This window comes from Anolis carolinensis, chromosome 5 (assembly GCF_035594765.1).
Source record: "Anolis carolinensis isolate JA03-04 chromosome 5, rAnoCar3.1.pri, whole genome shotgun sequence".
Classification (NCBI taxonomy): Eukaryota; Metazoa; Chordata; class Lepidosauria; order Squamata; family Dactyloidae; genus Anolis; species Anolis carolinensis.
The window spans coordinates 170,797,303-170,819,399 of record NC_085845.1 but is presented as its reverse complement, the minus strand read 5'-3'; the positions used below and the strand labels follow the sequence as shown (position 1 = coordinate 170,819,399).

The window sequence follows — 22,097 nt, the reverse complement described above, 5'->3', positions numbered from 1 at the left end:
CTGAGGTGGAATTTAGTCTGTTTCAGGTTTACTTTATTGGGGCAAAAATATATGGGCAGGCAGGGTCTGAGAGAAGGGAAAGGAGGATGGGGAGACTCATCACTAATTGAATCTGAATTGCTTATCTATTATTCTATTTTTGATAGATTGAGAAAGACCTACTCCGCACCATGCCCAGCAATGCCTGCTTCTCCAACATGAACAGCATTGGTGTGCCACGACTGCGTAGAATATTACGTGGGCTGGCTTGGTTATATCCAGAAATTGGCTACTGTCAAGGCACTGGCATGGTAAATAAGCCTTCATTGTATTGTTTTTTTCATAGGCTGTAGATGTCCACAGCAGGAATGGGAATATACAGAGTAGTTCACTGTGAGAAGGCAAAGTTATCCTATTATTCGTACTGCAGTGGCATTTGGCATGTTTTTGGAGGAACTCATAACATTTTAGAATAAATAAATCAATACAAGTTATTCTAAGCATGAGATTACTACCAGAAGCAATTTAACAGGATGACCTTTTGAACACAAATCAAGTACTTTATTGTGTTGATGACCATCAACTATGGACTTTCTACATCTTAAGCAACAACCACTAAGAACTAGGGTAATCTGAACATTGTCCAACATTGATGGTAATCTGTATGGTGAGATATCTACATGTTTTTCATCGGGGAAGTCAAAAATGTATTATTACAATTTCTTTGTATTCTGCTTTTCCCTTCAAAGGAAAAAAAGCTCAAACAATAAAAAATGAATAAAATGCTAAAAATATCACAATTTGAAAAAAAACGACAGTAAAATTTCTATACTATGCCTGTAATCCTTCAATTCAACATGTCATATGAAAGGATAAATTAATTCCTAATTTGTACAAACAGAAAAAGGATATAAAAATATAAGGCACTATTTTAGTAAGGGGGAAAAAAATCCAGGCCAGAGGCTAGTATGTTAAAAATGGATCTCACATTGGAGTCAGCAGGAATCAAAATCAAAACCTGGCATAACCAATTATATGGATATAATAATATTACATACTATAAAATCAGTCATTCCTCCAAGTATACTCATTTCAAATATAACTTCTTGCTGATCAGCAGTATCCCTGTAGCAAACCTACCTTGGAATAAAACAAAAGCATATGGCTCAGTTAAGACTCCTGAGTTACTTCGTCTTTACTTGCAAGGTTATTGGCATTTTGGAATAGAATCAGTGTTCTCTGTGATCTCTGTGGCACTCGTATGTATAAATATAGAGAAAACCACTTAAAAAAACACTTACAGAACAGCAACTTGGTTTTATTTTGTGAATTTACTCTAATTTGAACCAGCACCATTTAGAATGCTTTCTATAGAATACACGAAGAGTGTATGACCATGAGTCACACAAGTAATATGGCAGTATTTATCAGAATAAAATGTTTTTGGCATCCCAGCATAATGCTACAGCCACTGATTGTTCGTATGATTGGGTTTCCAAGAGGGATAAAATCTTCTGAGACAAATTTTAGAGCCCAAATTTTTAGGCATGCCAATTATTTCTTTTTTGGCCACAGTAGGAATTACTCCACTGCATACTACTCAATCTAGTGTAATGCTTGCTCTGCAGCTTGCTTTCAGTCCTTCTTGTCCCTCCTTTGAATAGGTAGTGGCTTCCTTGCTTCTCTTCCTGGAAGAAGAAGATGCCTTCTGGATGATGTGTGCCATTATTGAGGACTTGGTACCAGCCTCTTACTTCAGCACCACTTTGATGGGTGTACAGACAGACCAACGTGTCTTGCGACATCTCATTGTACAGTACTTGCCACGACTGGACAAACTTCTTCAGGAACATGACATTGGTAATAGGATGTTTTGGTTGGTTTGTTATTCGCAAGGTTTTGAGAGGGTTATAATAATGTCCCAGAAAGGCTCAAATTATTACATTTGCACATTCAAAGCATTATGTTTTTTGGATTAAAGTTCCCAAATCTCAAAATCAACATGGCAAATAAAGTCCATAGTGCTGGGAGAATAGTAAAAACAACAACAAAAAAGAAGGCAGCATTTGTTGTTAACTTTTTATAGTGGCAGATAATGTGACAGAGAATAGATCCTGGAGAGATAGACATTAAATGGCTTAGGTATGGGCAAACTTCGGCCCTTCAGGTGTTTTGGACTTCAACTGTCACAATTCCTAACTAACGGTAAGCTTGACAATGCCTGATTTGCTTTAAAGCTATATATTGAAAATGGCTAACACTTTATGATCCTTGTAGCATCTAAAGCAAAAAAAATCAGTTTTGGTTTTTGTTTCTGTACAGTGATTGTGAGAAGGGAAGTTAATGCAAGACCTCATTGTGAGTGTTTTCTGCTTACGTGTGAAATGCAAAGGGACATAGTAGAGAACTGACATGGGGTAATTTTTTGTCACTCCTGCTGATAACTGTTAAACTGGAACTGTTCGCATTTCCCTTTGTCTCCATCCACAGAACTGTCCCTGATCACCCTGCACTGGTTCCTCACCTCCTTTGCTAGCGTTGTGCATATCAAGCTGTTGCTACGCATCTGGGACCTTTTTTTCTACCAGGGTTCCATAGTTCTCTTCCAGGTCACTCTGGGCATGCTTAGCATGAAGGTAAGCAACATTCCTCAGCTGCCACTTTTCTGGTCATAGCATGAGTTGGGCTATGAATATCAGTAGAGGTGTTTGGGGGATGGACAGCAGTATTTCAGGAACGAAAAATGAAAAATACAGTGTGTGCTCTCTCAGTACATGCAGCCATGTTACTTATTCCTTCTCTGGCATCTCTCATTCCTGTTGCCTTATTTGCTTCTCTTCGTTTTTATGAAATACAGTAGAGTTCCAGTTATCCGACATAAAGGGGCGGGCCTAATGATGGATAACCAGAACTGTTGGATAATAGGGAGGCCCTATTATCCAAGCCTCTCCCCAAGCCCCGGGCTTCCTGTGTCGCTGCGAGGGAGGAGGCCGGGGGCTTGGTGAGGAGGAGAGGGACGGTTCCCTTGCCAAGCCCCTGGCCTCCTCCTTTGCTGTGACGGGCCTTTATCGGAGGGAAGAGTTTCCTCCCTCTGGCAAAGGCCTGGCTTAGGGAAACCCAGAGCGTGTTGCTAAACAGCAACACACTCCATGATTCTCCAAAGGCCCGGGCCCTTACCTCCCATGGCTGCCTCAGCCACTGCGTCTGTCTCCCCCTCTGCCGCCGCCTCCTCCTTTACATCCTCCTGGGGCAGCCCGAGGAAGAGGGGGAGAAAAGACCTCCCTCTCTCGAGCTCCCTCCGGCTCAGCAGTGCTCCCTTCTTCTGGCTGTCCCAGGAGGATGCGAAGGAGGAAGCGCGGAGGGGGAGGTAGATGCAGTGGCAGCCATGATTGCGGCGGTGGGGAGAATACGATGCGCTGCCAAAGCCCTGGCGGCGTGTCAGATAATACGGAGTGTCGGATTGGCGGAAGTCAGATAACCGGAACTCTACTGTAGTAAGAACATGATAGTATATAGATTAGGGTGGTTAAATCATATCTTTTTTAAAAATTGGCTCATATTTGAACATCACCACAAAACCAACAAATGCAGATATTAATGACTGGCTTCCTAACAACTTTTTTCATAAGAGCCAAAGAAATATGCCCTATCTTGTTGATTTTTATATTGAACATATTGATAGAACCATCTATTGACAGATCACATACTCTCCAAATCATTCAATCAATTGACAGTAATACTAAATGCTGTGAGATATTGGTGCATGCATATAGAACTGCAGTCTTAGAGCTATATTATCTCTTGAATAACTCATTTCTGTGTGGATGTCTAAAGCTCTGTCTAGCACTCTAGGGGAAAAATGGCTACAGTATTCCACTCAGAAGTGGTCAGTATTGTATGTAGTATTAAGGCAGTGCTTTATATGCAGTTAGGGGAGAATGAGACATTTTGGTGTAGATACTGCAATGGGAGCCTTTAGAACTTTTTTTCTTATATTCTGACAGGGTTTTATTTTTTAAAGACTTCATGATGATACTTTTTGCTGGAAATGTCATTTAAAAATAGTATATCTACCATTTAGTAGTAGTTTTCGAATTGTAAGAAGACGAACATTAGAGGAAAACATGGATAATTCTAATTAACATTTGCATCAGGATTATGAGACAGCCAGGATAAAAGTGAAGACCAGAGCAAAAAGGAAGCACTGCAGCAAACATTGATATTTGGTTTATTTGCCTTATTCACCATGAGCTTAAGACAAGCTACAGTTGTCAAGTACAAAAAGAAGTGCAAAAGTATTCCAAACCATGAATGACTATAAAATTGTAGAATAACCTGTCCATATCAAAACAGGAAGATGAATTGATCCAGTCAGAGAACTCTGCATCCATCTTCAACACACTCTCAGACATCCCCTCTCAGATTGAAGATCCAGATGTGCTCCTGCAGGAAGCCATGCGGATTGCTGGGTCGCTGACAGATGTGGCAGTGGAGACTCAGCGTTGTAAGCACCTTGCTTACCTCATTGCAGACCAAGGGCAGCTATTAAGTCCTGGTGCTGCTGTCAACCTCTCAAAGGTATCATAAACTGAAAATATTGTCTTTTTCATGCATTTCCTTGAGTTGTACTATTCTCTCTTGTTGAAAGCAAGGGATCACAGACAAAAACAATTTCCCAACATGTTGATACCTACCTTGTCTAGTATTTCTATTATTAGTGGCATATCTAACATATTTGGTGTCTGGTGTAAATAATTTATTTAAAAGCCTCATTTCATGATCATTGTTTTCAGTAATATTAATATAATCATCATCATCATCACCAGAAAATAAATGCAGATCATGAAAATTTTCTGTAAGGCTTACCAGCCCTTTAATACCCAGAACACCAAATCGTGGCTAGGCCACTCTCACCAAATTAACTACGTAAGATTAGATGAAAGTGATGTAACAAGTCTCAAAAATTTCACAGAAACAAGGACTCGTTCGGAGCATATGGAAGCAGTGAGATAGTGGGCAACCTTTCTTTGCTTGTGTGCCCAAGAATGTAAGGACTGGGGAAAGGAGGGGTGTGAAGGCAGAGACTCTTTTGTTCAGAGCAGAAAAATAGCTATTGTGACTAATAGCCATATATAAGCCTCTGTGATCCAGCAGAACCAACCTTCTAGAACTTATAGTACTCAATGCATTTGTTGCTTTGAATGCTTGGTTATACATTGGGTGTGAAAATGAAATAATGTTATTTCTGGTGTTTGAGAGTGCACATACACAAAACTACTGTCAAGAATTCTGAAATAATATCTCCTCAAGACTTCAGCTTTTAAAATGGACCAGTGATCTAAAGAGAAAACAGTATTATGAACCTCGGATAAGAATTCTCCACTTGATTCTTTTAAATCTTCTCTGAATTCATCCACTCTTCAAAGAAGATGCTGAAAAAAAACCATAACAGATTTAAGGACAAATTTTTAAAAAGAGGGGGAGGTGAAAAATGGAATGTAGCCACACCCTTAAGATCAACTGATTTATATTTTAGCACGAGCGTTTATGGTTATCAGTCCATTTCCTAGGAGCCGCAGTGGCACAATGAATTAAACCCTTCTGCCGGCTGGACTGCTGACCTGAAGGTGGGTTGCTGATCTGAAGGTTGCCAGTTCAAATCCGTGAGATAGAGCGAACTCCTGTCTGTCAGCAGTTCTAGCATGCAGGGACATGAGAGAAGCCTCTCAGCAGGATGGTAATACAGAAGTCCCCTGGGCAACGTCTCTGTAGATGGCCAATTATCTCACACCAGAAACGACTTGCAGTATGTTCTCAAGTCACTTCTGGCATGATTAAAAAAAAGTTAGTTTCCTCAGTCATTGCATCTGTGGAAGCAGCTTGGTATCTATGAAAGCCTATGCGAAAATCTAAATCAATGTTAAAGATACTGCTAGATTCTATTGCTGTCCTGTTCCTCCCGTTGTTATGCTGCAATATAGATTTTTAAATAATATCCTTTTCTATTGTGACTTGCTCTTCTTCTTTAGATTGTACGACGCAGAACACAGCGTAGGAAATCTGGCATTACCTCACTTCTTTTTGGTAAGAATTAAAGGATAGTTGGGTTCCTATGATGTGGAGAGAGTTGGAAAGTATAGCGAGGGCATGCATACAGTAAAACTTGCTGTATGTGTACTATATATATCTCGAATAGTCTTGCACTATAAATAGTTGTGCTAAGCAACCTACTGATCTTCAAGATGCATAAACAGAGCTTTCTTTTAGTCAAATGTTTGTAGTAGCCTTTAAAAATATAACTAATGCAATGTAGCACTAAAGTTGTTTTTTCTCACTCAATCAGGACAATGTTCACCTGAGGTCTTGTCAGAGGCTGTCATAAAGTTCCTATAATAGTTCTCATGTTATTTGATGTGACGAATGTATTATTTTACTAACATGCCAGGGACACGTATCTTATTTACCGTATGCCCACTGCTACAACTATTTATGCCATTGCTACAACCATTTCTTTCTTTACTGGAAACCACCAGCAAACTAGCAGCTGCTGGCCTGCAGACTGCCCCCAGTCCAAGAACCACTATTTTAAATAGCATGGTCTTAGTAGGAGGCCTTGTTTTTGCCTTCTTTAAAGGTTCAGAGAGAAACTAATGTTAGTAAGTCACAATCAAATAGCATTGAGAAACTTGTTTCCTGATCTGCTTCAACTATTCTGTGAGACACTATCATGGAAGCCCCATATAGAACATAGCAGAGAAGTGGCACTAAAATGTATTGGAGGAATCCTCAGATTTTATAACACAGCAGGGGGCCATCTGGTTGCCCCAGCTCTGAAAATATTCCAGAGCAAAGTTATTGCCCAGATTCTGTACGGCGCCCCAGTCTGGAGATGGGACGATTCACAGATACCAAAATTGGAGGCCATCCAGAATGCATTCCTTAAGAAACTGCTGAGACTCCCACCTGGCACTCCAGCAGTCTTGGTCAGAACAGAGGTTGGTTTACCCTCCATAAGATCCCACATTCCCTTCTCCCTATACAACTATTGGAGAATCATAAAGGATTCCTCAGCTAGAGTTTTCCCAAAGCTATGCTTTGAACATCTAAAGCTATGCTTTGAACATCTTGGAGCTCAAAACATCAGAAATTTCTGAAAGTATACCCTACCCTGTCTCATGAGCCTTCAATCCTGAGTTCAAGAGAGAAGTTGCATGAATACATTTATAACCAAGGTATTCAAATGGACAGACAGGCTATTAACAGCTCCAAATTCTCGACATGGTATGAATTATACAAACTCGACCATGAAAGGGCTATGTATCTAACCCACCTTACATTCCCTAACCTCAGACAAGCTCTACGATTCCAAAGCATGCCCTCAGCAGTGCTGGATGGTAGGTACTCAGGCACTCCTTTGGCTAGCCGGATATGTGTATGCGGGGCCTCAGAAATTGAGGACCTGCCCCACTATTTGTTTGCTTGCACTCTATACTCTGCACCAAGAAATAAATTCTTAGTGCCTATGCTATGGTACCTACAATCGAACACGGTTGCAGAAAAGATCTTCTACCTTTTATCTGATACCAACTCTACAATTACATATAAGGTATCTCTCTTTACCTTGGCAGCAAATAAAATCAGAGCAAGACTGATTGCGTACATTGTAGTCAACTGCGCCGGGGATGCTTTTATCTAGTTTTTAACATGACTGATATTTTATACTGGCTTTTTACCGGTTATATTTTGCAAGCTCTGTTTTATACTCTATGCATCCTGCTTTTAACTATGGAATTTTACGGTGTTTCTATAGATGCTTGGTTGATATTGTTACTTATGTTTTTTAAATGACTGATCTTATATATTTATTTATTACATCACTTCTACCCCGCCCTTCTCACCCATCAGGGACTCAGGGCGGCTTACAATATAAACATATACATCAGAAAAACAGTTTACATCAAATTTAAAATATTGGCATTTTACCGGTAATTGTGCCGTTCCCAGCACATGTTGCACTTGTGCTGCTGCACCTCACAATGTATATTTTGCATGCTCTGTTTTATCCTGCTTGTATCCTACTTTTAACTGTTGGATTTTACAGTGTTTTGTATAGATGTTTGTTTGATGTTGTTTCTGTAAATGCATATGATAATTGGTCGGAGCATTAATAAATTGATTGATTGAACTATTCTGTGCTTCTTTGGAAATGATCTGCAAATTAATGCTGCAGACCTCTTCCTTCCAAAGGCGACCCCAGGTGCTTTGCAGCAGCTGTAAAGGATATTCCATTTAGTATTTCTGCTTGAGTTGTTGGGGAAGAGATCTGGGAAAAACCTGATGGGGGTGAAACTTTGGCTTGTGGAGGTGAGGGTGCTATTGTTATTCCTTTCGTGGAAGTCTTTCAGTTGCTGCTTAGTTATAACGAAATGGAACTTCGTAGAGAAAATGTATTTTGGCTTTGGATACCAGCTGCTTAACACTTAGAGGAGAACATAATTATTGCCTTGCTCTTTTTAAGAGTGTTTCTCCTTCTTCTAGGAGAAGACGATATGGAGGCACTGAAGGCCAAGAATATTAAGCAAACGGAACTGGTTGCAGACTTGCGAGAGGCCATCCTTCAAGTTGCGCAACATTTCCAGTGTGTGGATCCCAAGAGTTGCAGCATAGTGAGTAAGAGGATATCCAGCTGGCGAAGTCTGCTTCTTGCCAGAGACATGGCTACATTAGCATAATTGTGGTAGAATGAGGTTGTGATGTTTTATAGAGAACAAAATGAGGAGCTTATAGAATTAACAGTATCCCTTGTCTCTTGCTTATTTCTGCCTTATGTGAATGTCTCTTCCCGACTCCAACTAGGACTTGACTCCAGATTACACCATGGAGAGCCACCAGAGGGACCACGAAACCTACGTGGCATGTTCCCGGAACCAGCGGCGGCGCGCCAAGGCCCTTCTGGATTTCGAGCGGCACGATGACGATGAACTAGGCTTCCGTAAGAATGATATCATCACGGTATGATATGAAGACTAACAGAAAGGTTGTATCAGGTAGAGGAACTGAGAGGAAATTTTGGCATATTTAATACAGAATAAAGAACAACAAATTTGGCATTTCTCAACACTACAGAATACAAGATAAACCTGAGTAAAATAAAGTTGGTCATCAAGAGTAACTAAGTGAAGAGAGCTTAGAAGAAAGACCTAGATATAATTAAGTAAAGCAAATTATAAGTGGAGATAATGCAGATATAAGAGGGCTGCATAAATTGAAATAAGTAGAGTATTACTGAAGCTTAATCCGTGGACATCAACAAGAGAGATGGGTTGGGAGCAAAGGTCTGCCCTCTATGTTTCAGCCCCTTTTGATCTTTGGGTTCTATGAATCAGTGGCCTATGGCTTCTCTTTTGAGCCCAAGACAAATACAGACCCTTCCTTAGGCTGAACACATGTCAGTAAAACAAAGTAAATATTAATCAGATACCGTTTTAGCAAGAACTTTCTTCTTATTTGCTCTTTTTCTCTTTGATAAGACTAAGTGACTCATTTTTATTCTTACAGATAATCTCCCAGAAGGATGAGCATTGTTGGGTGGGAGAACTGAATGGCCTTAGAGGTGAGTCCTACTTGCCCTTGATGAGGGGTGAACAAGAGTCTTAACTCTGTGTACTTCCCAAAATAATATTTCTAACAACAATGTTAACTCTGAAGGGACTACCCATACTTCAAATTGCATTCTTTTGATTTACGGTTTGTGACCTCACTAGGTTTTTATTCATTCTTCTCCTGATCCTTGTAGGTTGGTTTCCTGCAAAATTTGTAGAGGTCCTGGATGAACGAAGCAAAGAGGTATAATCTGTTCTTTATGTATACATATCTCATGCTGGGATTCTGATTCTCCCTTCATCCCCTTACTGTTTACCACCCATGTTGTGGTGTGCCCCAACTTGCAATATACAAGTCTATGTGTCTCTACAAAGGATGTGTAAAAAATGGGTGAAGAGAGAAAGGGATCCCTGTACAAAAGAAGATCAAGACTCTTGAGTAGCTCCCTCCCCCCAAAAAAAAAAAAGGTAATGTCTTATTCCCATGCCCAGGTGGAGACCTGGAAGATACAGAAAGAAAGTGACAAATACAAACTCAGTCAATCAAACTATAACTAATTAAATTTACTCTTAAATTAGCTCTTCCTGTACTATTTGTAAAAAATATAGCTTATAAGCAACCATTTCTGGGTGGGAGAGTGAAAAGGGGAACAAAGGGGACATACATTTTGTCATGTGATTCATTGATTGTAGTGATTCAAATTTGTGAGTTGGTTCATTATTAATAAGGGCTCTACAGGTCCATATGCATCCACTCATAAAGCAATAAGGCAGACAGGTAAAATATTGCCTGGTGTCCTGTTTTTCCATTAGGCTGGTGTTAAGTCAGACTTGCACCTTCTAAACTGCATTTTTTATTGTTGTGGAAGTTTGGAATTTTGTTCCAATTACTGTAACAACCAAAATCCCTTCCAGATCTTTCCTTGTGTACAGCCACCCTTCTCTACATGGTCATTGACATGCTGCCAGACAGTTGAGTGAATGTGGCTGGATGTCCCCAAAACAGCCATGCAAGTCCAGTTTTTCAAGAATGGGTAGATTTATGGGATGAAACTGTGGTGGCATGGCTACAAGATGGACATACGCTTCTTAGTGCAGGATCTTGGCCATCATCTGCAAATAGCAGCACATAGATCAGCTTGTGTATATGCAAGTGGCTTCAAGTTGTTTGTCGATGTATAGCAACATCATGATTTTATAGGGCTTTCTTAGCCAATATTCAGATGTGGTTTGAACAGTTCATTCCTCTGAAATATTGCCTACAGTACCTGGTATTCATTGGTGGTCTCCCATCCCAGTACTAACAAGGGCTGATCCTATCTGGCTTCCATGATCATGCAGAATCTGGTGCTTTTAAGGTACTTTACCTTATATTCTGTTGGATGTATCACCAATGTCTGCAATCTTTTTCTTTTCAGTATTCCATTGCTGGAGACGACTCTGTCACTGAAGGCATCACAGACTTGGTTCGGGGGACACTGTCTCCAGCCCTCAAGGCCATATTTGAACATGGGCTGAAGAGGCCATCCTTACTGGGTGGGGCCTGCCACCCCTGGCTCTTCATTGAAGAGGTAAGAAAGACCTTTGCTGCCTGCAGAGTCTTTGGGAACAATATGGCAAGTATTTGAGAAACCTGGCAATGGCCTGGCATCGCCATCCCTTCTAGTGCTCTAGACAGCTGCAGAGCCAAGGGATGCCTGGGAGGGGGATATTTGTGGTGACCCTCTGACAAAGCAAGAAGCTAAGTCCATCATCCTGCCAACTTAACAAGACTAGGGACCTCTTCACACGGCCAGCGAAAGGGAAGTCATGCAGGGTGGCTCGTGGTGCCCCACATGCCCTCCCTCATCACACAAGAGGGTGCTTTGGCACTCTTTCCCTCCCCCATCAGATGGCAGGAAGTGTCAGGACCCTGGCTGCAGAGCACCAATAACCTTACACAGAGGCCAGTCTCTATCTAATATCTTTATTAAAGAAATATATAAAATCAATAAAAACAAGTGAAGAATATAGTTCAGAAGCAGACCTTTCAGATGAGGTCAATTATAGTCCAGAAATGTATTGTCCAATATAAGATATTAGAGTTCAAAGTTTTAATCCACTTGACCGAAACACACACTTTGCCAAGCAATAGTGTGGGGAAATAACAGAGTCTTTAAAGTCCAATGAAGCTTGACAACAAGGCTGGAAATAAACTTGATTCTTGACTAGATCCGTGACTAGAGGCAAGACGAACATGAAGCATGAAACAGAGTCCGTGGTAAAACCGTGAGACAAGGCAAGGCTTGAAGCTTGATCCGGGAAGCAAGGAACTGGGATTACGAAGTCCACACACGATCTCTCTCCTCAAGCTGATCAATTGACTCCGCAAAGAATCCCTCGCGCCAAACACCTATATTGGGTCTCGTTTTCCCGCCAACAGAACTCTTTCCCTAGAGAAGGAGAAGCGAAACCCAACTCTGTCCAGATGCATGACTCCTTAGAATTTCCCAAGGGAAGCAGACCTAATCAGCCATTTGTTTGGCAGCGATTCTCAGGCTTCTCCGATTAGCCTCCCTGACTCCCCTATCTTTAGAATAATTTTCCCTCCTGGAAAACGGGGGGGGGGGGGGGGAGTTCTGCCCAAGGCCTGTTTGGCTGAATTCTTGAGGGCAAACATCAAACATCCTGCAGGTGAAGAGACTCCGGCTCTTGCTGAACCGGCGAAAACCCCATGTTTTCCTCTTCGTCTGCCACAATAGTACTAGGAACAGGACTACAAGGCCCATGAGTCATCACAGGAAGGGCGGCAACGTGCATTGCCCCACCGCCCTTTCTGCCATCACATGGCAAAAAGGGGAGGAAAGTGCAAGTAGCTCCATTGGAGGTGCTATGACACATGGCAGGCCCTGTCCTTGCCACGCATAAAAGCGGAAAATGGGGCAAAAATGCCACATGTGAAGAAGTCCTAGAAATGCTAGGTGTCACTGTCTCATCTGGATTGTAGGAAATTGATAGGGTTAGAGTAGAGAACAACTTGGATTCTTGGGCTATCTGTTGCCAGGAAGACAGATAGAAACAAGAAAATTTAGATCACAGTTTGTCTATATTCTTGTCTAGGCTGCTGGGCGTGAGGTGGAGCGAGACTTTGACTCTGTGTATTCCCGCCTTGTGCTCTGCAAGACTTACAGGTAAAGTTCCTTCCTTCACACTAATCTTTGCCTGTCTATTGGGTATCCCTTCTGGTGATTTTACTTGTAGTGTTTCTGGATGTTGGCTTTCCCCAGGTAGGCAAATTACTAATGTAGCAATGGGTAATTATTGCCAGATATAGAGACTTATTAAAATACCATATTTAAAATCACTTTCAAAAGGATACAAGTTCTCCTGGTAGAATGACGATCTTTGTTGAAACCAAAGACGACTGAAAATTAGGTTTGGTGGACAGTTATTTCTATTTTGAGATGGTACTGGGTAAGGCAAATATGTGACCCTAGATCATACTGCATCCTTTACTTCATTGTTGTAGGTTGGATGAAGATGGGAAAGTGCTGACTCCAGAAGAACTGCTTTATCGAGTAAGTACTTTCTTCTGGTCCACAGAAACATCCTTGTGGGACAGATCAGTCTGCCTGCCTTGAATCTCTTCCTTTGATGCTAGGAAGAGCCTAGTCTCTCTGAATGGGCAGCATTCAGAGCCTTGTCCTTGCCTCTAGAGGCCAAATGCTATGTGTGAAACATAGTTGGCATATCCTACTGTACTTTTCTGTCTTCAAGCAAAAAGAAATGGCCCCTTTAATAATTCGCTTTCCCTCTCTGGCAGGCAGTACAGTCTGTGAACATGTCACATGATGCAGCACATGCTCAGATGGATGTGAAGCTCCGTTCCCTCATCTGCGTTGGACTGAAGTAGGTCACCTCATTCTGTTTGTTTCAAAGCTACTTTTGTTAGCATGGCATCAAAGGATCATGCTTCTTTAGAGTCCCAGCAAACAGCTGTCTTAAGATGCCCTACATTGCTTTATGCCCTTTGCCACGCTAAAGCTATATTACATCTTTAATATCACCCTGAGTTGCTCTATGTGGTAGTAATAGAACAATCTTCCTGTGAGCTAGTAACTTTCACTGTAATTTATTTTTCAGTGAACAAGTCCTGCATTTGTGGCTTGAGGTATTGTGCTCCAGCCTGCAGACGGTGGAGAAATGGTTCCATCCCTGGTCATTTCTGCGAAGTCCAGGCTGGGTGCAGATCAAGTGTGAACTCAGGTACATGGAAGCTTTCACCCCTCCATTTTGCTACATTATCAGATTCCACCTTCTGGAAACTACAGTCTATCCGAGATTAATAAAACTTACAGTATCATACTGATAGTTTTGAAGAGCAGTCATGGGCAAACTTCAACCCTCCAGGTGTTTTGGACTTCCAAGTCCCACAATTCTTAACAGCTTACAAGCTGTTAGAAATTGTGGGAGTTGAAATCCAGAACACATGGAGGACTGAAGTTTTCCCATGCCTGGTGTAGAGCACACTTTGTGAAGGATGTGTGTTTATTTGGAGAGGCAATGCAGTGCATTGTTACGAAATCATCAACTGCACTTTCTCCACACAATAGGATGGGCTTTGTCTCTGGTTATTATGCATCAAATTTTCATGGCTATCCCAGCTCCAGACTCTTAAAAAATGGAAATACCCATACCCGATTATAATGCGCCATCACTTATAATGTTCATCTTAATTACAAAGATGCACATTACTAAAAAAAGATTTGTTGTCCAATGTAATGTGCAGCTTCCCCTTGCCTGTCGGCCATTCTGCAGCCCCCCTTGGAACAGCCGGCAGAAAAGGGAAAGCCGTGAAGTTAACAGGGGACTTCTCACAACTCTCTGTGCTAGGATGGGCTTTTCATACATGTATTTGTACGTAAGAAAACTGAAGTGTGAATTGACTTGAACTTCATAGTGGGAGCCAATTTGTGAGGTTCAGTTAGGGGGGGGGGAGAGATTGCTTTTGCAATATCTAAACTAGAAATCAGTTTCCCAGTTCTGCCTTTTTCTCAATCCTAGTCCACACCATTAAGATTGTTTTCTCCGTCTTCTATTCTATACATGGATATGTTATCGTATTTGCTTAATGTTAGCTTGTCTAGAACCTGAAAGTTACCTGGAAACTGTTTTTCTTTCTCCAACTGTTGCTTTGTCTCACTGTGTATAATTTAATTAAATGTGAAAAGGTTTGGATTAATTACATGCAGAGTCCTAGGGGTATTATCTTTCATTAATAAACCACATGGCTTCTCCCTAGCTGCATCTGTGCTTGAGACAGTGTTGAGTGTAGTTTTTGGTTCAAGCCAGAAGCAGATCTGGGTATACTAATATAACTCTGAATGATTTGCAATCTATTGGCAAAGGTTTGACTCCCATTAGCAACAAGGAAAAAAAACACAGGCATTTTATATCATACTGTTGAAATTAAGCAAGCTTTGCATAACTCAAGAATATATTTTTGCGTGTAGTGATGGAGAGTTTGTCTCCATTTTGTAACTGAAACCAAAACCCCCTGTTGAAAACCCCTTTATTATAAGAATGTCACTTTGAACCGCAGTAAAGTAGATCCCGTAAGCCTGAGGTTTCCTCAAACCTCTTCCAAGGAATCTGGTATTTGACACAGACAAGAATCAGAGACAGGCACCCCACTGGTGATTTGTACCATCACAACCCCTTAATACCAATGTTAATGAAGGAGGCACTTAGTAATTCTCTTCTTTGACATCCTGACTGAGAGAACAGCTGGTGAGAAACTTGCAGGCATGACACCTTCCCAGCTGCCAATCAAGAAATGCCTGGAAACTTTCTGAGAAGAAGTGGCAGCTTCCCCAAAACCTGCAACTACACTGTCAAAAAATACATTCTACTTTCATGTTGCAGAATCTTGGCCAAAGTTCTAAAAAAAATGTTCTTAAAAAATCCACAAACTCAGACACTGGAAAAGAATAGGCCAGCTGAACCTAAACTCTTTATCTGTTTTTTCCATTGCTTTTGTTCTCAAAACATGTACTCTTTCCCTTCCCCTCACCATTCTGCTTCATGCTCCTCCATTATGGACATCCCAAATGGACACACCCAATTTTATAAATTCTTTGTGAACCTGTTGTAGCAGCAAAACAATTTGCAAAATACAGTATGCTGCAAGGACGTTTTAGGATAAAAAATAATTAATATGAAAATATCAGTAATGTACAATGCAAGTTCTATTGATGCTGCAGTCAGATTGCTCTGACTGTTGTGTATATATATTTCTTCTTGTAATCGCTACTATTATATTCTCCTAGAGTCCTCAGTAAATTTGCATTCAGCCTCTCTCAAGACTGGGAGCTCCCTATAAAAAGAGAGGTGAGTATGTAACCTTGCAGCAGGAGCTAGATTTCACCACCTATCCCTTAACAGCCTTCAATTTCTATCCTTTTCTATCAATTCCCATATAGAGTTGGGCTACTTTCTCCCATAAGAGCCAATGTGATATAGTGAGTTGAGTAGGAGTTTGAGACTGGGTCACAACCCTTGATCAGATCACCTTCTTTCAGCCTCAGAGGAAGGCAAAGCCCTACCACCACCAAATAAATTTTACCAAGAAAATAAACTATGGTCGGGTTCTCTTAAGAGTACTCCCTCTTAAATTGTGGTTCCTTGCCCCTTAGCTCAACATTGGGGTCACAAATTTTTTTTTAGTAAAGTGTATCATGTTTGCAGGGGACTTTGCAGAAAATGCTTCAGCTGTATTCCAAAAAAAGGAAAATGAGCCTGTTCAGCAAGCTTTGAAAACGTTGATTTATTATCAGTAAATATTTAATTTATATACCTGTTTTATATATCTGGGGTCATGTAAAATATCTCGGGATGGGGCTGTGTGTGGAAAATGTTTAAGAAGCCCTGTCCTAAGAGTCTCCAAAAGTCATAAACTGGGTGTACACATACAATAGCAACAAGTTTCCCCATCTCCATTTGCACAGCTATTCCAGGCTGTAACAGTTTCTTCTTCAGTAGCCTGGCTTTTGCACTTGTCCACATTACCAACAGCTACTCCATGTTTTTCAGTGACCTTAGTGCTCTTTTTGTTTTGTAGGAGAAGGAGAAGAAACCATTGAAGGAAGGAGTTCAGGACATGCTCGTAAAACACCACCTTTTTAGCTGGGACATAGATGGATGACTTTTGCTCCACCTCCTTTTTGGACTTCTTGTATGATATATTTGGAATATGTCCCTTTTCTCCCCTCACCAGCCTGTTGCCCCTTTATGCGTTGTACACTGTAAACAACCATGTGTGCTTTTGGTATTTTGTTAGTTGCAAGATTGCTCTCACTTCGTAGCAGCTTGCTCTAGCAAATGGGCAGGAGCACATTTAAGAGCTCAGGAGTGGCTCTTTGCTGCTGAAAGTCTGGCTGCCAAACATCCCTTCTTCATGGTGTGTCACTAACTGTGCAGAGCATGTATGCACCTACTCTATCCACTCGGGCCAAGTGCTTGAGGTGAAGGCTGACAGTCTGGGTGAAAGGTAAGGAGAGACAATGGCATTGGTAACGAAGATATCATAAGCAAGGGAAGTGTAATGTGACACTGTGGAAGCCCCAGCATTGCTGCTGCATTCCCTTCTGTCCAAGAGGAGAAACTGATGGCTGGCAGTCTCCTCCAAGACTCATTTCACTTAGCTTTTATTTTCTTACATAGATATAACGTGTAAAGCAGTCATTGACGTAAGAGGGAGACAATGTGACTACTGACTACTTTCCCGCAAGTCACTACAGTGCATAAGTGGCTTTGGTATTGCCACAAAGTGCCTACAATGATTGGCTGGTTAGCAAGACAGTGTTAGGTGTTGTGTAAGATGGTGAAATACCATTACCACCATGCCTTTCATTCCATCCAGCTGTGACCCACCATGAAATGTTTTAACCTGGAGCATTATTTTTAAAACTAGTAACCAAAAGATGTAAGTTCTATCCAAAAATGTCTGTATATTTTGACATATCTTAAATGTAAAACGTCGATTCAGGACTGAGCTGGCTCAGGGAGAGAACTACAGCCCCTGCTCTAAGTAGAAGGCTAGCAGGGACTGTAAGATGGGAGCACATAACTAGCTGCATGGTGGCAGCTCATCTTAGGGGAAGAGGTAATGAAAGCACTGGTTGGGGAGCACAATCAAATTGTGAAGTGAAACAAGGCTCTTTGTCATTTTGGTTCATAAATAAATTGCACATCTTGTGACAGTCGTAGGGAAACTGGAATTGATCTTTCATATATATGCCTTTAGCCTTATTTCTGGTTTGTAACCTGAGCTATGGCAGTGATAGTATTCTGGACAGAGTAGGAATGGGTGTGTTCATGGTAGTGACTCTAGAAAATGCATATTAAGTATCTGGACGATCTGCCTTGTGGATTATTCCTCATGCTGTTAACAGCCTGGCCTAGCATATTCTGTCTGGGAGTTGGGAAGTAAGAAAAGCAGTGTTGTCCCAAGAGTAAGACAGATAGCAAGTGACAATCAATGCTAACAGCAGCAAATAACATGTTAAGTGAACTACAATGTATGCCAATGGCAACAGTGTGAATCAGCTCTTCCTTCTGTCACATGTGTTGAATGTCTTTGCTATATTTTTACCATGGCACACAGAGTAGCATCTATAATGTCATGACCAAAGACGAGATGTACAAAAATATTAGAACACAATTTTTTTTAATAAAATGGATTTTTCAAATATCTGTAACTGAAAAAATAATTTGATTTATCCATTCTCTCCCCAAATATCTGCTCATTCCATACCCTTTTCCAGTTGCATGTTCACTCTAGGTCCAATACTACAACACTGCCTCGGCTTTCCACTGGTGCTGATAACCTTTTTCATTGATGCATAGTGGAAGAAAGTGTGCGTGTTAATCAAATATAGGTTATTACAAATAGTGGTTATCAGCGGAAGAATAAGTACATTCAAACTAGAGGTGGCTCCTTAGGTGCCTGTTTTACTGTGTTGGGTATAAAAGAATTCAGATAATACATTTTAAAAAGCAGAGCTACTATCTGATACACTAGGAAAAACTGACTCTAGTGTACTCCCCATTAATTTCCCATTTCATAAAAGAGTAATATCCCTACAACAGGCAGTGCTTCCAAACTATGTCTGGCATCTTTTAGGTTAACATTAGTAGTTGGTAAAAGTTTTTGCAGTCTTGTCATAATTGTACACTAGAGTTAAACTATAACATTCTCTTTTTTCAAAGCCAGGCAGTTCTTGTTAATAGCACCTTTCCACACAAACCATTCTGGTGATAAAGGTGACCCGACTTAACCAATAACTATCAAAAACTGAAGCCATTCGAAGGTGGCCCTTGGTGTGACAAGAGAAACAGAAAGCTTTTACTAACCCAGGTGCTCTCACACCTTTCAAAAGTGAAATATGCTCTTATACACAATTCTTCTGCACAGTGAACAATCACAAGTCTAGCATCAACTTTCCAAGTCAGCCACAGACCAAGTGATTGATATTATCAGTAGCAGGTACCAGAGACAATACGGAAGATACACCTTCAGCAACTGTAACAACCTGATTTCCACAAAGAAAACAATGATTTTTTTAAATATAAAAACTGAACGAAATAAGCTTCACATGCAAGTGGCTATTTCAGGGCAACAGCTAATCACATAACTGCAATAGTCTCTTGAGGATCAGTCCATTTATCATATGATATGATCTGTTACAGTTTCCATAATGTGTAAAGGAAACGGAAGTGAAGGGACTCTTGTGAAACAAGAGAAAGCAACCCATTCCCTCACTCTGTGGAAAGGAAGGCGGTGCCAGCAGATGCATAACTACATGTTTTTTAATGGGGAAAAGGGGAAAGAATGATAGGAGTATGACTTCCTTTGAGTGACATGTGCAATAAGGCTAAAACTGGCAGTGTGAGGATCAAGTCCTCCCCTGCCCCATACCACAGGCTAAAATAGCAGCTCCCCAACAGGTTATTACAGAAGAAGAGGAGCAAAAACGAAGTTCCCCCTTCTAACTAGGTGGATAAACTCCCTTTTCTTTCTAAAACAAAACAATTTTACAGCGCTATATACAGAATTTTTTACCATCTATAAATGAAACCCTAGTATCAAGAGGCAAGACTGTTGTTTAGAACCATCCTTCACAGCAGCAAGGATTATGGCTACAGAAATGTTCCTCTGTGCAATGAAATATGCAACTCCTTGGCAAGCAGCACTAAAGGCTTCTGCCTTGAGAATGTGGTGCTCATGTTCTCTGAAGCCCTTTTTGAGTAAAACTGCTTCCTATAGAGTTACCATTAACTGAGCTGCTCCAACTAGAAGTGCCACCACAGCCCCTTCTGTGTAGCCGCCTCCTCACTCCAAGCTTCCCTGCGACACCAATCTTGAGCACAGAGGAAAGTACACTTCAGATGCAGGAAAGCTGTGGGAGGAGCAGATGAAAGGAAATCTATGTAGAGCAAAAGCACTCAGAACAGCAGCATACTGACCAAGTGCTGCCAAGATGTTAGTTCACCAAAAGATCAAGACTTCCCACACCTCCATCTCTTCAAAACAGCAGGATCTAGGCAACTAGGTTTCACAGGCAGGGCTAAAAAAGAGGAGACAGCAAAGTAATTCTGGGAGGCTGCAAATGCATCCCTGATATGCAGCTGTCTTGATTCATGGCCAGCTCAATGCTCAGAAAATGAATACTAGCCAGGTGAGATACTACAATCTAGGTAGTCACCTGTCTTTTTTTAGCTGGGCCAAGCCAGGAATAAGGACTGCATGCACGAATCCGCAAGAAGCCAAGAGAAAGTGCTTCCTATCTAAGGTCTGGCACATAACATGGGCTTTACATTTTTGCTAGCCAGAAAGCACCTACACTTTACTGGGGGTGTCCAGCATATAATTGCAACTAGTAGAACCCCAATTCTGCATTTATCTGGATCCTCTGTGCCCTACATCTAAGGGAATCTTTTGAAACATGTCCACACTAATTTTTCCAACTTTTCTGTAGAACTTCCTAACTAGCCAGATTTGAGTAGAAAGGTCCAGTTTTTCTGAATTGCCTTGACCTAAGCCCCAGACAGATGGCTAACTTTGGAAGAGAAGTACTCCATGCTGAAAGCCTCCAACATGCCATTACAAGTCTGTTGCTGCCACTGATGGTTTGAGAAAAGGGCTGTCTCATGCCGCCACTGGTCATGAGAAAGGTGGTTGCTTGCCTAAGGTTGAATCTTCATTCAGAAGACTCCCTGGTACTTACTCTTGGCTTTATCTTCACAAAAGCTGGTCAAAATGGTGACGAAGGGTTTTCTTCAGATGCAATTTTGACTTAAGCCCCAACCCATATTCTACACACACCTGGGAAGCTCTTCTGCACACTATAAGCAAGAATCCCAATGCAGCTGCAGATCATGTCCATCGAGAAAGTCTGTGGAGAAGAGGCTAGGTGTTGCAGTACTGAGGGGAGTGAGGCTCATCACTGGACCTCCTGACAGCTCCAACCAATCCATACTGTCCAGGTTGGCCTCTGCCAGATCCAGGCTTGGTCCTCCAGGAGGCTCAGGGGCAAAGTGCAATTCTGATGTGTCCATAGGTGAAGATGGGTGGTCCAGGATGGCTGAACTGCTTAGCATCTCACTGTAGAGGTCAATGAGGGACAAAGGCTCAGGTCCATCAGGGCTGGCGGTCAGCAAGGGGAGGCCGGTACTGCTCTCCAAGAAGTCTTCCAGCCTGCCCGCTGGGGTGGGATTAGCAGAGGTGGTCTGGCCCATGGACACTGGCAGGGGGAGCTCTGAGGAATGGTGGCTGCTGGATGAGGAGGGGCACCCTGGGGAAACCGCAGTGTCTTTTCTTGCAGGGGAAGACTGCTCCTTGAACTGAGCTGAAATCTCTGTGGGGGCAAAAAATACCCTGCACTTACATCTTGCAATGCAACAACTTGCCCCCAGTTATTTGTAGGGTACTGAAAGTATTACTCTCATCCTGGAGTCAAGGGACATAACAGCATTGCTGCACGTTAGGCTGAGATACTTTGAACTCTATTAGGGAGTATTAATACATCTTTAAGCATACCAATTTAAACACAAAAGCTTGCAAGGCAGGAATAGGCAACTTTTTTCAGAATCAGCTGTTCCATTCCTCCAGAGGAATCTTTTTAGCAGCTGCCTAATGGTAATGGATAGGAACACACTATTTTCAACCCTTCATTCATTCAGCCATATTTTAATCTCACACATGCAAACACACAGGCCTAGAAGCCAAAAGGATACAGCATCGAGGATTCACAAGTAATATGTAACCATATTACTATATTGTTAGGCTTCCTTTCTCCAATGGACCTTTAGTAACAGCACAAGTATGGGAAAGTATCGTTCACAGGAGCATTTGTATTCTGCATCCCATTCTGTAGTCAGCACCACTTCTTAATGCTTGCAAAGTAGGAGACATTATGGATTGAACAGAGGGAGGAAATGGACTGCATGCAGCTCATAGGCTGACCATCTCTATTA

At 41.5% G+C, this 22,097-nt stretch overlaps 2 protein-coding genes across 9 annotated transcripts in view; one reads left to right on the top strand and one right to left on the bottom strand.

Annotated features, from left to right (window-relative positions):
* The window catches only part of sgsm3 (small G protein signaling modulator 3), a 40,858-nt gene extending 23,025 nt beyond the window's left edge, over positions 1 to 17,833 (top strand). For all 5 annotated transcript variants that reach the window (XM_062981004.1, XM_062981006.1, XM_062981005.1 and 2 more), the window contains 16 exons: positions 147 to 290; positions 1,644 to 1,839; positions 2,470 to 2,615; positions 4,333 to 4,557; positions 6,009 to 6,063; positions 8,518 to 8,645; positions 8,836 to 8,991; positions 9,538 to 9,592; positions 9,776 to 9,825; positions 11,000 to 11,152; positions 12,681 to 12,751; positions 13,090 to 13,138; positions 13,384 to 13,469; positions 13,704 to 13,826; positions 15,890 to 15,950; positions 16,681 to 17,833. In XM_062981004.1, the coding sequence (XP_062837074.1) occupies positions 147 to 290; positions 1,644 to 1,839; positions 2,470 to 2,615; positions 4,333 to 4,557; positions 6,009 to 6,063; positions 8,518 to 8,645; positions 8,836 to 8,991; positions 9,538 to 9,592; positions 9,776 to 9,825; positions 11,000 to 11,152; positions 12,681 to 12,751; positions 13,090 to 13,138; positions 13,384 to 13,469; positions 13,704 to 13,826; positions 15,890 to 15,950; positions 16,681 to 16,764 (1,782 nt within the window). In that variant the 3' untranslated portion in view covers positions 16,765 to 17,833. The remainder of the gene's footprint in view (positions 1 to 146; positions 291 to 1,643; positions 1,840 to 2,469; positions 2,616 to 4,332; positions 4,558 to 6,008; positions 6,064 to 8,517; positions 8,646 to 8,835; positions 8,992 to 9,537; positions 9,593 to 9,775; positions 9,826 to 10,999; positions 11,153 to 12,680; positions 12,752 to 13,089; positions 13,139 to 13,383; positions 13,470 to 13,703; positions 13,827 to 15,889; positions 15,951 to 16,680) is intronic.
* A 438-nt stretch (positions 17,834 to 18,271) lies between these two features.
* mrtfa (myocardin related transcription factor A) overlaps positions 18,272 to 22,097 on the bottom strand; it is a 55,322-nt gene continuing 51,496 nt past the window's right edge. For all 4 annotated transcript variants that reach the window (XM_062981003.1, XM_016993711.2, XM_016993712.2 and 1 more), the window contains exon 15: positions 18,272 to 21,478. In XM_062981003.1, coding sequence (XP_062837073.1) covers positions 20,967 to 21,478 — 512 coding nt within the window. In that variant the 3' untranslated portion in view covers positions 18,272 to 20,966. The remainder of the gene's footprint in view (positions 21,479 to 22,097) is intronic.